Source organism: Prorops nasuta, unplaced genomic scaffold (assembly GCF_024137725.1).
Source record: "Prorops nasuta isolate Cenicafe-Biocafe unplaced genomic scaffold, Cenicafe_Pnas_1.2 PNAS00027, whole genome shotgun sequence".
Lineage (NCBI taxonomy): Eukaryota > Metazoa > Arthropoda > Insecta > Hymenoptera > Bethylidae > Prorops > Prorops nasuta.
The window spans coordinates 1,999,599-2,012,162 of record NW_027116824.1 but is presented as its reverse complement, the minus strand read 5'-3'; the positions used below and the strand labels follow the sequence as shown (position 1 = coordinate 2,012,162).

The following is a 12,564-nucleotide window of genomic DNA, read 5'->3' as shown; positions in this document are numbered from 1 at the left end:
TTAATAATTTTATTTCGTTATTCATACAATTATTGCATATTTTACCATTCAACATCTGCATTTATCTTTTCATATATACAGCGAACAGTAGTCTATTTCACTTTAATTAACTGTTCCATCCTTCAGCTAAAATTCTCATTCATTTTTGTTCTTTGTAATCTGAAAGTTCCCTTCACTCATCTGCATGAATTTGGTTCAACAATATTTTCTTACAACAGCCTGCAATTTCAAATGTTTTGTTACATTGGCTATAGAAGATTAAATTTAATCCTTAGTTCTCTTTACATTTTAATATATGAGACTTCCATTTAATATAGATATTAAAACAAGAGATACAGGGTTTTTCTCTAACAGCGGAACATAGGATTGTTATTTAACTATAGCAATGAAGCACTTACTATACATTATTATAATTAATAAAAGCGTAGATAGTTACAATTTAATAGTTATTTTAGTTTAATTGCTTTTATTATTCATTATAAATGTCATTTTACTCAATTAATCTTGGTTACTACGTTTAATATTTAAATTAAATGGAAAACAGTAATTTCACTATAGTAAAATTTACTATAGTCAAATAACACGAAATCTCCTATGTTCCGCTGTTAGAGAAAAACCCTGTATACTAATACCTTTGAAAATAATTATGAATGAAATATTCTCTTTCGTTTTCAGTAAGATTCTGATGTAGCTCTCTCTCTATATTATTATAAGCATCAACATTAATATCCTTCACATCTTCCTCGTTTGATCTCGTTATATTGAATAATACTACGCAAGCAGTTATCAAAGGTAAAGTGTTTTCAGGTGTACGAAAACGTGATCCAAGTGTAAGGACAGGAAACTGTTTACCAAGAATCCCAAACGCTCTCTCCACCATCGATCGAGTTCGGATTTGTGCTTCGTTATATAATGTCTCTGCTGCTGTTTGTGGGTTTTGCAGAGGTGTTAATAAAAACGGTAACGATGGATAGCCCGAATCCCCTAACAATACTCCATTACCAAATTCGCCATTTTCTAAACGCATTTTTATAAATGAATTATTAAAAATTGTAGCGTCGTGTGTCGATCCTGGCCAGTGAGCGACCAAATCAAGTATTTTTAAACTAGAGTCTACTATTGCCTGTACGTTAATAGAAAAGAAGCCTTTCCTATTTCTATAGATCTCACCGTCCTCACCACCTGAAATAAAACGAGCATATTTTAAGCATTATTCGTTTTTACATACAATGTGTATAATAGAATGCATTATTTTACCATAAGATTTTATTCTTATATGTATGCAGTCAATAGCACCAATGACTCGGGGGAATCCAGATAGATTAAAATTTTTTGCTTTACTTTTTAAAATATCATTAGACTTATTAGGGAACTTGATGAATTTTGTATGAAGCGCTGCAATTGCGGCGGTAACTTTGTGTACAATCATTTGAGCACTACTTACACTAATACCGCAAAAATCGGCAACTGTCATTAAAAAAGAACCAGTTGCTGCGAATCTAAGCATTAGTAGAAGCTGAATTATCGGTGGGATTGCATTATTCCTGAAAATATTAAATTTCATTAATTGAGAATGTTCGAAAATTACGTTGCAATCACAAAACAGAAAAAGTATAAACTTTCTTATTCTTCGCTTGGGTGATATCAATAAGCAGAACCTATCTATAAGTTAACATCATATTTACTTACCGTTCTGTTCTATTAAGTAATTTTTGTCCAATTACTGATAACAAATTACATACATTTTCTTTTGATAAGCGGAATCTTTTTTTAAAATCAACATCATCATATATTTCTAAATAATTAACTCTTTCTCTTATTACTCTGGGTCTTCGAAATGTCTGAGCATAAGTAAATTCCTCATCATCATCTTCAAATATAAATCTTGAAATGTATTGTTCAAAATTTTCGATTCTGCTACAATATAAATCTCTTATCATCTCTCTATGTATTTGAAATGTTTCAACGCTAGAATATTCTTCTGCATTGTCATTTTCGAATAAGAATCTTGAAACATATTCTCTGAAATCGTCCATTCTTCATACAACTCTGAAAAATTCAAAAAATCAATTTTTAACCAATTTCTAGATAGAATTGCTTCAAATTGGAATCCTATGAAATATTCTCAAAGATAAGCTTATATTTCTGACGTAAACTTGTTTTACATTTATTTTAAAAAATTATCATTGTTGACAAATATTATTTTTAGAATATAACGCAAAATAAAAAACTTACCTTAAAAGCAAAACTATTTGGAATGACGAGGTTCGGAGTTAGTGATAACTTGTTGAAGTTTACCTCTATGGTAATTTGGTATTTTGGTCCAATTTTTGTATTCCTTTATTCCTTATTCATTATACTATAACCTGTGCAAGCTGGAAACGTTAAAACATAAAATTATTTTCCTTTTCTAAGGTTGGTGATACTTTTTAATGTCCCTTTAAATTAAAATGAGTTGGTCGGACTCACCCTTAATCCAGAGTTAAAGTGGTATAGTTCCCGTAACATTAACTATACCATTTTAACTCTGGGTTAAGTTAACCCGACTTGGTAGGGTTCACCCTTAAGCCGAAATCAGACGATGCTTTTTCTCGTGCTGGATTGTTTGCTGAATTTATAATGATGACTGCTGATTGGATATTTGCATTATTATAACCAATCAGCAAACAATATTTCAATTCAGCAAGCAATCCAGCACGAGAAAAAGCATCGTCTGATTTCGGCTTTATATGTAGGCTTCAAGGGGAGCTTGAACCGCTTGAACTCAAGTTCAGTTTATATGGTCGTGTCGATAGATGAAACTAAGCTTAAGGACTTTCTTCGATACTATCAATCAAGTTGTCTCACTCTAACCTTTAATACTTGCATATCCTCGGTCTTTGTCTTAAGTAAATGCTAAGCTTAATTCCAAGCTTAGTTTCATCCAGTTTCATCTATCGATCCGACCCTATAAATTCCAGGATTCCCAGGCCCAGATTATGATAATGTAAATACAACATTCTTTTCGTGGTCTATGTCAATAGTGGCGCAATCGGCGGTATCTAAGGTCTGTTCTTTTTTGCTGCATTGTATTGCTGCACTAGTGCAATAAATTAGAGGAGATTAGAATGAGAAAACATATGTTTGTCTTATTTCAACTAATTGTACCAGTTCGACAGTGCAGTGAAAAAGAACAGACCCCCCTCTCTACTGTTATGAAGGACGAATTAATTGTTTACAAGCGGTAGCGCCACCGTCGAAAATGAAATAAAAAAATATACACGATAAGGATATTCATTGTTTATATTATTCTCAATGGACAAACATTTTGGTGTATCGAAAAGGGGGTGAACGACAAATTTGATTTACCTCTTTTGACAAAAGACAGCATATACGGTCAACATATATGGGTAGAAATAATTATACTAGAGAAAAAATCCGGAATTTTCAAGTTACCATACACTAGAATAATTTAATAGTTTAAAACTGAATTCCTAAAATTATAACATTTTTTATTTGCACAATACATCAATACAATAAAGGATTAAAAGTAATTAACGAAGGGATGCCCTAAAACAATTTAAAAATAAAATTATAATAAAATATATTAGGTTTAACAAATCTAACTAAAATATAAAATCCTGATTCTGCAGGCTCTTAAAGCTACTAAAATATTTACTTTTCAAGAATTACAAAAATTTCCTACTGTTAGAAAAACTACGATGAAACAAAGAGCTACACTTTTTCACGTTCGTTAATAAACAATGAAAAATAATTCGAGTGTTAAAGGATCTATTCTGTAAATTCCGTATTAAAGAAATTATTATACAAAAAATTGAAAAATCCTGTCTTTTAAAACATTATGTTTTGAAAGTTTGTGGGTAAGCATGATTTTGGAGTACCTTCATCTTGTATTTTATATTCCAAATATTTTCAATTTCTTGAAAAAGATTAAAAAGATATTCTTTTAATTAAATTTTATTATTCCATCTATTTTCCCCTCATATGAACTTAAAGTCTAGTTGTATGTAAATATTCGAATTTACAAATTTTATGCAAACTAGCTTCACACACACACACACACACAAATTATCTAGTATTACATTAAGAACTGCAATAAATGGCAGTAATATTTATCATTTTAACTTTATATGAATATAGCAATCTTAGATGAATCTTCAGATGTGTTAAGTATAATTCAATTTTTAATCAATTTTAATCAATATATTATCGAGGCTTCACCGTTAATAAATATTTACGACATAGTAAACTTAATTTAAACTAATATTATTTCAATATTTTTATAATATTCCAAATTGGTTATGTTTCCAATCTATTGTTGATCTATTGTTTAAATTATTTCACTTCACTTATTATGACTCAGTTTGTAAGAAAAATAAAATATTTTATTAATTCCACTAGGTTGAAACTAGAAAAGAAACAATATCCTAACACCACATAAAGTTGATCTATATTGTAATATTTTACTCTATACGTAACTAATTACAGTATGATAGGTATATTAATATTTATATAGAAATAATCGTGGATATAACTAAACGAAGTCATTTATAGAAAATAATGAAGCTCGAATAGAAAATGAAAGTAAGAATGTATTGGAGCAAGTAGAGCAAAGTAGAGGGAGAAAAAAGATGTAGAGAGGGAGATGAAATAAGATAGGTGCGAGTCATAAGTTGCAGGTGATGATAAGTGCCCGAGCGAGACATTTTATGTTGGCGTCGTAGTTTTTTAGACGGGTTTCATACAGCTGCTCGCACAGCTTCAGAAAATAAGAGAGAGAGAGAGAGAAAGAGTGTGCACGAAAAATCATCTGTCAGCTTCAATTCAATGTATTAGTGTAGTGAAAATAAAATATTGGATTTCGGGTGACTAGAGGCTTGTACGTGCTATTAATTTTCATTCTTTGTGTTGACTTTACAGTCTTAAACAATGTTAAATTTCAACCAAATGCCATCGATTCGTAACATCGTCTCTTTATATTTTTCTTGTTTTTGTTTGATCTGGCCGACGTATGGATGGTATGTATAATATATATATATATATATATATATATATAAATATATGTATTTTAATCAGTCTTCCGTTTGAATGGCGTATCTCTTTTTTCTTCTCAAAACATAAAGACAAATAATTAATTGAGAATCAGTTATCTTAATATTATTGGGTCCGGTAACCGTAACTGCCTTAAACATGATTTCATTACCAAACATGAGAGATAAAATATGAAACAGCTGATTTTATTTACATAACATCTATTCGCTGTCGCACGCAAAGGTCAGCGGCAATTGGTGATGAATTCAGAACTGACTTAGAAAGGAAAACATTGAACAAATTTTTCACAGAAATTAATATTTAGTATGTCGAACATATTGCACAAAAGTAATTCCATTAATGGTGACCTAATAATTATAATTATTCTATTTTTTCTAACTTGCACTATCTCTTTTTCTCTAATGTTTTCCTTTTTAAGCGGCCATTTTTATCACGATTCGATGCGCTATTACAACACTCACTAGGTGGCGCATCAAATCGTGATAAAAATGGCCGCTTAAAAAGGAAACGTTAGAGAAAAAGAGATAGTGCAAGTTAGAAAAAATAGAATAAATATAATTATTAGGTCACCATTAATGGAATTACTTTTGTGCAATATGTTCGACATACTAAATATTAATTTCTGTGAAAAATTTGTTCAATGTTTTCCTTTCTAAGTCAGTTCTGAATTCACCACCAATTGCCGCTGACCTTTGCGTGCGACAGCGAATAGTTGTTGTGTAAATAAAATCAGCTGTTTCATATTTTATCTCTCATGTTTGGTAATGAAATCATGTTTAATAAGGCCGGTATTCATAGTCGTTACTTATATTTAAGACCGACTTAAGCATAGGTTATCTTTTTCTATTACTGTTAGGTGAAAAAAGACAATCGATACTTTAAGTCAGACTTAAATATAAGCAACGTCTATGAATACCGGCCTAAGGCAGTTACGGTTACCGAACCCGATAATATTATAACTGATTCTCCATTAATTATTTGTCTTTATGTTTCGAGGAGAAAAGAGAGAAGGGAAGAGGGATTTAAATAATATTTTTGACTCATTTTAAATCGGTATTTAGAAATCCACACAACTAAAATAACAGCACTACTTTATCTAAAACTTTTTTAAATTGTTCATTTAATAAACATATAAGTGAAATTGCTGTTGAAAAGATTCCTTCTCTAAAAGCCTTTCAAGTTACCAATTTGTAAATTTGGGATACGGGCACTAACATTTTCACACTACGTTACTGATGGCACTTTACCACTATTGCTAGTGAGAGCATAGCATTATCACATGTTTATACCTCAGATTTGTTTAAATTGATAAATAGATCTCTACTGTTTCTACTGCAAGTTCATTCAATAAGAATGCTATATTTCTAGTATAAGCAGTAAGCACAGAATTTAGCATGTGTTGACAATAGGCGCTTTCCTTTCAGCCAAAATCTCAGTTAAATCTCAGTTGAGCGACTCGATTTAGTATAGTTAATGTGACTTAAACTGTACATAACTGTCACTTATCTGAGATTTAACTGAGATTTTGGCTGAAAGGAAAGCGCCTAATATTAATATAACCAATTTATGACGCATCACGTTTTGCATATGCGCATTACATTACACCAAGCTAATGAACAATGAAGCCACCAATATGTACCAAAACACAGGGACCCTAGACGAAGCTTTAGGGAATTATAGTCATATAGTAGGTCTTCTCAACTTTAAATAACTTTTATATATACATACTTAAATATGCAGGGTTGAAAGTTAAATTAATATTTTGATACAATTGAAATATAGAAAAATCAACGTTTATAGAAGCTCTAATTGTTAAGGTTAAGTTTTATATTATCATTGTTTGTTTAGTGATTTCACTTTCCCCTACACAATATTTTGGCTTTTAAACTTGAAATTTATGAAAATATAATCTGATATTTCCTACTCCGTTATTATTAATAAAAGTTACTTAAATTACGCAATTAAGTTTTGTATCACTTCAATGACCTGACTTTTTAAAGTTAGGCCTAAATAAAATGACAGCGCGACCATAATTTATTATTTTTTAATTGGAAACATTAATAAATTAAAAATGAGATTCGAGAATAAAAGTTCTTAATTATGTTTTCAGCTATAACCTATTGAAATATGTTTGTACATTGTATTAAAATGGTTAATGCTAAATTGGTATATATTTTGTATTTTATCACAAGCATTATTCACAAGTTTATTTGTTTTTAATAATTCAAACACATTGATACTAATATAGCTATGCTATAAACCTATCCTCTTTTTTTACATTTCTATTTACAACTTTTCTTCCAGGAAATATATTGGACAGCAAGCAAACAAAAGATTAACAAATTCAACTGATTTTGATGTTTTTGTATTTACTCAACACTGGCCACCAACAGTTTGCTATCTATGGAGAGAGAAAGTATCAAACCATAGCTGTTCTTTGTCAACAAGTGAAGAATGGACAATACATGGATTGTGGCCTACACAAAATCATAAAGTGGGGCCACAATTCTGTGATAAGTCCTTACCATTTGATGTAAATGCTTTAAATGAAATTAGAAGTGAATTAGAATTGAAATGGACTGATGTTGAAAATAGAAAACCACGTTCTTCCTTTTGGCGCCATGAATGGGAAAAACATGGTACATGTGCAGCTGCATTAGAAAGTTTAAATACTGAATTGAAATATTTCAAAAAAGGTCTAGAGTTATTAGATACTTATGATATGAAGCATGTTTTGGCAAAAGCAAGTATTGTTCCTGGACAAAATTATACTATACAATCTTTGCTAGAAGGTGTGCAAAAAATACTTGGAAAAAAACCTGAAATACTCTGTGTGGTTAGCAAGGCAAGTATATCATTATACATTAGAAAAATCGTTTTTCTTACAGATGGTTTAGCTTACTATTTTAATTGATTTTTTATAGGACAAAAAAATATCATATATTTTTGAGATCAGAATATGTTTAGATAAAAAATTTCAATTGGTTGATTGTGATAATATTACTCAATTCCCTACCAATTGCAAGCTTTCTACAAGTTTACTGTATCCTACTAATACTCCTGAGGACTACCAAGTAATACAAATCTTGTGACATAGATAAACTATTAGTTATGTAATTACTTAAGTTTAAGTAATATGAGAATATTTAGACCAAAATTATTGTACATGTAAATTTTACAAAAGCTAACATTTTTGAAATTTTCTCAATATTTGAGAAATCATTTCAGAATTAAGATTGTTTAAAATTTAAATAATAAGATTATGGCAAATTTTATAAGCTTAATCGTGTGATATTTTTTAGCATTAAGCTACTTAGACTTTCAAAAAACAAATTAATTATGTATATGTAAACAGTATTGACTATACAGAAAATTATTTTTAAATTTACCCAAATTCCCTGAATCTTAGTTATTCATCAGGAATTGCTCTGTGAAACACCTACTATATTAAGCCTATAATTAAATAAAAGATTATGTACGATATAAACAAAATAAAAAACAGTTTAGAATTTTCAAAATATAACAAAAACGCATAATTCCCATAATTTTTGGACTCATTCGACGTTTTTTCAGATCTTTAACAGCAATAAACTATATTCTTTTATAGAGATGTGCTTTATTCTTAAAATGAATAGTTTCTTAATTATTATTTTTAATTTCTAAGGATTTTTATTCAAAAAATGAAACAGAAGAAATTGTTGTTTCTTAAAATTTGTGGATCAGAATGGGTCGAACACGTTGAGTGTCATTGATATGTTTTTTTTCTTAGCTTTTAAAAATTAATTTTGACCAGAAATTAGCCTTTTAAAAAGTTTATTTAGGTTTTAAATTTTTATACAAAAAGTCGTCGTTTTCCACTATCTTTATATTTAATTAATAGCTTCATAAATTAATAAGTGTTCCTTTGTTATTAAAAATCTTATCATTCTAAATAGTTTCAAATAAATTAGCAATGGTTAAAATAAAATTAAGCTAGCAGCATTTGCTTATCTGCACCTTTTTACTTTACACCTTAACAAAGAGAAACTTGAAAAAACAAGAATAAATTTGAAAAATGTGCATATTTCATAAAAAGAATAACAGATGTTAAAGGTACGAAGATAAGTGGAATTTTTTAAAAAGATCTATTGTAAAAATTAGTTAGAAAACTAAAGTATTAGTTGATGATACGGTAATTAAATTTAATATTATTCCAATTTCTTCTGGACAATGATAACAGCCGAGGGTACTAAACCTAAAATTAAAAATTGTATAAGATCTTACCTTTTAACCATATTTTCCTTATAAAATCAGAGCATACCTAAAATATTTAGTGGTGTATCATAATCATCTTCTGTAAATACTTTTTTGGGGAAATTAGTCATTAAAGTAAAGGTTCCTGATCCATCTGTCCTATTCATATCTATAAATAATCTTACTGCTGAAAGCTGTTCTTTACTCCCAAAACTTTGTGTTAAAATTTGTCCATTTGTAAGACGTATCTAAAAGAATTAGGATTATTTGACTAATAAATTTTTAACACATAGAGCTTTGCTCAAAAAAGAAAACTAATGTAAATATTACCTGAAGTCTAGTTTCAGTATAGTTTTTACTATGATGAGCAGTGGAAGATGAAGAAACAGGCGAAAGCTGTGTCTGATCTTTTGGAGTTTCACATAATTTACCACTTTCACTAGCTGCCTTAGCCTGTCTTGCTGCTTTGTCTTCAGCAATTTTAGCCATAATTCTTTGTCTGGCCTCTTTCTCTTCTTGCTTTTCTCTTTTCCTTTGTTCTAAAAGTTTCTTTATTTCTAACTCCTGCATTCTATAAAGTTTTAGTATAAAGGACACAATAGAACAGATATTTATATAAGTGTCTTAAACCTTACTTTTTCTTAGCTTCATTCATTTCTTTTCCAGAACGTATCCTATTTTTTTCTCTTTCAAATGCTTCCTTCTTTTCTTGTTCCTCTCGTTCAATTCTTTTTTGCTTCAGTTTATCACTTAACAATTTTAATTGTGCCTGTTTCTCTTCTTCAGTAAGGGGCTTCTTCTCCTCTGTACTTTCTGAAAATTGATCATGCCCAGATTTATCAGCGTGAAATTCAACCATTAACTGGTTTGAAAATAGTTGTCCACATCTAAAAGAAAACAGGCATAAGACTGTTTGCTGCAACAGCTTGCAATTGTGATTACTTACATATCACATTTTATAGATTTTGCAGTTTCTGTTGTCACTTGGCTACTCCCACCAGCATTACTGTTTTGTGTTGGCGTATCAGCTATAGCTGCTGGAGCACTTTCAGCAACAGGGGGCTCAAGACAGGGTTCGGTTTCATCATTGTGTGCCAAAAGCCTAATGACAAATGAATATGTATAATTTGGAAAAAAATAAGAGCATGGAGCATCTTACCACTCCATAGCTGGTTCAACACCTTTATGACCTGTAGCTTGCAATGCTTTCTCACTGAAAAGAACAATTTTGTCGTTATTTGAGGTTATTTCAGCAAATTACTTAATTGATCGAACTTACGCTTTTGTAGCACTGAACCCCATTTCGATTAACATAGCTATGTGTGGAGATGACATTATTTTTTGGTTGTTAATATAAAAAGTATGTTGTTTTTGTTCAAAAAACTGGTTTATGCGTCTCTATACTCTATATAATGAAAAAAATAAATATCACGTTGATCCCACAATTCGACGAACCGACGCGCCTCCTATACCGTTTTATATTAAGCATTGACATTAGACACGCCGCACACTAAAATATGAACAAAGGTAAGAAAAAAATAAACTAATACCTTTGTTAATTTTTTAGCTTAATGCATTTTGCCCTTTTATTTCATCATACCATTTTCAATTTTATCAATTATTCAATTAACAATAGAACTTACAAACAAACTTTAATGGAGCATTGTTTTTATTTTTATATTAAATATTGTTACAGAATGTCATATTGAACAGGAATAAGTAACACAAACATGAAATCTTTGTCATTTCTAAAATCTAACACTCAAAAATTGAACTTGTCAATTTTTACTAAATTATTTTATCTTATAAACGAAATGAACAAATATACAGATTCAAAAATATACTGAGAAATATTAGTTGTTTTCTTATATTATTAATGAAAAAAAATCTCATCAAATTAGTGAAAAGCAAAAAAATTTTTGAAATACTGTTGGTGATAAATGTTATCTTAATATTCTTGAGATGATTTGTCGCCTTTTCCAGTACCAGTGGTGCCAGTCTTTTTGGGCAAAAGTACAGCTTGAATGTTTGGTAAAACACCACCTTGAGCAATTGTTACTCCAGATAATAGTTTATTCAGCTCTTCATCATTGCGAATAGCCAATTGTAAATGACGAGGAATTATCCTGTAATAAACACAAATTAATAGAATGATGTTAATTCCAAAAAGAAACATAACACTTATTAATATTTATATAGCGGCATATAAATGATAAAGTTAAATATTTCTAAATTAAACTAGAAAAATATTTCAGATTTGTGGAAATATTTTTTCTGAAAGAAATCTAAGTTAAAGATCAATATAAACACATAAGCCAAAGGGGAAAAAATATAAGATGCTTATTATAAATATTAATATATATATATATATATATATATATATATACATAAAGGGTGAAAGAGCAAGAGATAAAGACAAAAAATGTGTTTTTAATTAAAGCGTTTTAAACCTTGTCTTTTTGTTGTCTCTTGCGGCATTTCCTGCCAATTCAAGAACCTCAGCAGCTAGATATTCCATAACCGCAGCAAGATACACCGGAGCACCGGCTCCAACGCGTTCTGCATAATTTCCATTTCTTAAAAGTCGGTGGATTCTTCCAACAGGGAATTGAAGTCCAGCTCTGCTGCTGCGTGTCTTTGCCTTTCCCTTTGTTTTTCCTAGTAATGTTCTTTACATTATCACTTTACCCTAGCGAAAATTAAAAGAAGACATATAAAATACTTACCTCCCTTGCCACGACCAGACATTTTTTGTGATTCTTTAGATTTTATTTAGAAATTAAAAGCAAGAACGTTAATTCACCTCTGGTAACGAAAGCCCGGGAACAAATGACCTGTGGCAAAGCAAGGAAGAAGAAGCGATTAAAAACTGAATTGAACGAGAAAAACAAGAGATCAAACTAAACGCTACTACAGCCACAGAGCTAAATGAAACTATGTATCCAAATTAAGAGTACAAAATTAAGTAAACCCTACGTAATTTTACCTTTACAAGTTCTGGCACGCTCTCGTAAACTCTCTTATTCTCTTACTTTCACACTAATGTAGCCAATAGCCATGCCAGGCAGTAAGTAATCCACTATGAGCCGGAAGCTGAAATGACCGTCAACGACCGTTGAACTAGACCGGCGCCATCAACGGCATCAACAGAAACAGCCACACAAATCAAACAATTCCAAATCGTGTTCCTATTTTTGGCGCGAGAAATTCCATGCCATTCCTATCATTTAAGTCCCACCCTACTTATCCCTTCCCCCTCCCTGGCACACGGCTGTTTAC

At 30.3% G+C, this 12,564-nt stretch overlaps 4 protein-coding genes across 4 annotated transcripts; 1 reads left to right on the top strand and 3 right to left on the bottom strand.

The window, feature by feature from the left end:
- Positions 1-40: 40 nt before the first annotated feature.
- Positions 41-2,455, bottom strand: LOC136782498 (putative nuclease HARBI1). Its single transcript, XM_066741954.1, has 5 exons — positions 2,236-2,455; positions 1,690-2,049; positions 1,258-1,544; positions 633-1,182; positions 41-219 (listed from the first exon to the last, which is right to left on the bottom strand). Exons 2-5 carry the CDS (start codon positions 2,034-2,036, stop codon positions 210-212), a joined length of 1,194 nt encoding a protein of 397 aa, XP_066598051.1. The 5' UTR covers positions 2,037-2,049; positions 2,236-2,455; the 3' UTR covers positions 41-209.
- A 2,169-nt stretch (positions 2,456-4,624) lies between these two features.
- Positions 4,625-8,499, top strand: RNaseX25 (Ribonuclease X25). The gene is made up of 3 exons (XM_066742087.1): positions 4,625-5,018; positions 7,357-7,897; positions 7,977-8,499. The coding sequence occupies exons 1-3, from the start codon at positions 4,930-4,932 to the stop codon at positions 8,142-8,144; spliced, it is 798 nt and encodes a 265-aa protein (XP_066598184.1). The 5' UTR covers positions 4,625-4,929; the 3' UTR covers positions 8,145-8,499.
- A 368-nt stretch (positions 8,500-8,867) lies between these two features.
- Positions 8,868-10,743, bottom strand: LOC136782574 (UBX domain-containing protein 1-A-like). The gene is made up of 7 exons (XM_066742084.1): positions 10,565-10,743; positions 10,445-10,498; positions 10,232-10,387; positions 9,921-10,172; positions 9,616-9,856; positions 9,353-9,533; positions 8,868-9,286 (listed from the first exon to the last, which is right to left on the bottom strand). Exons 1-7 carry the CDS (start codon positions 10,618-10,620, stop codon positions 9,240-9,242), a joined length of 987 nt encoding a protein of 328 aa, XP_066598181.1. The 5' UTR covers positions 10,621-10,743; the 3' UTR covers positions 8,868-9,239.
- A 179-nt stretch (positions 10,744-10,922) lies between these two features.
- On the bottom strand, positions 10,923-12,429 carry LOC136782577 (histone H2A-like). Its single transcript, XM_066742088.1, has 4 exons — positions 12,272-12,429; positions 12,012-12,119; positions 11,736-11,943; positions 10,923-11,411 (listed from the first exon to the last, which is right to left on the bottom strand). The coding sequence occupies exons 2-4, from the start codon at positions 12,031-12,033 to the stop codon at positions 11,234-11,236; spliced, it is 408 nt and encodes a 135-aa protein (XP_066598185.1). The 5' UTR covers positions 12,034-12,119; positions 12,272-12,429; the 3' UTR covers positions 10,923-11,233.
- Positions 12,430-12,564: the final 135 nt, after the last annotated feature.

Coding starts and splice junctions, on each gene's coding strand:
- LOC136782577 (XM_066742088.1), bottom strand. CDS start 12,033: ATGTCTGGTCGTGGCAAGGGAG. Junction 11,944..12,011: donor GTCTGGTCGTGGCAAGGGAG/GTAAGTATTTTA, acceptor GAACATTACTAG/GAAAAACAAAGGGAAAGGCA. Junction 11,412..11,735: donor AGAGACAACAAAAAGACAAG/GTTTAAAACGCT, acceptor TGTTTATTACAG/GATAATTCCTCGTCATTTAC.
- LOC136782498 (XM_066741954.1), bottom strand. CDS start 2,036: ATGGACGATTTCAGAGAATATGTTTCAAGATTCTTATTCGAAAATGAC. Junction 1,545..1,689: donor TTACTTAATAGAACAGAACG/GTAAGTAAATAT, acceptor TAATATTTTCAG/GAATAATGCAATCCCACCGA. Junction 1,183..1,257: donor TATAAGAATAAAATCTTATG/GTAAAATAATGC, acceptor GTTTTATTTCAG/GTGGTGAGGACGGTGAGATC.
- RNaseX25 (XM_066742087.1), top strand. CDS start 4,930: ATGTTAAATTTCAACCAAATGCCATCGATTCGTAACATCGTCTCTTTA. Junction 5,019..7,356: donor ATCTGGCCGACGTATGGATG/GTATGTATAATA, acceptor CTTTTCTTCCAG/GAAATATATTGGACAGCAAG. Junction 7,898..7,976: donor TACTCTGTGTGGTTAGCAAG/GCAAGTATATCA, acceptor GATTTTTTATAG/GACAAAAAAATATCATATAT.
- LOC136782574 (XM_066742084.1), bottom strand. CDS start 10,620: ATGTCATCTCCACACATAGCTATGTTAATCGAAATGGGGTTCAGTGCT. Junction 10,499..10,564: donor GGGTTCAGTGCTACAAAAGC/GTAAGTTCGATC, acceptor TGTTCTTTTCAG/TGAGAAAGCATTGCAAGCTA. Junction 9,857..9,920: donor ATGAATGAAGCTAAGAAAAA/GTAAGGTTTAAG, acceptor AAAACTTTATAG/AATGCAGGAGTTAGAAATAA.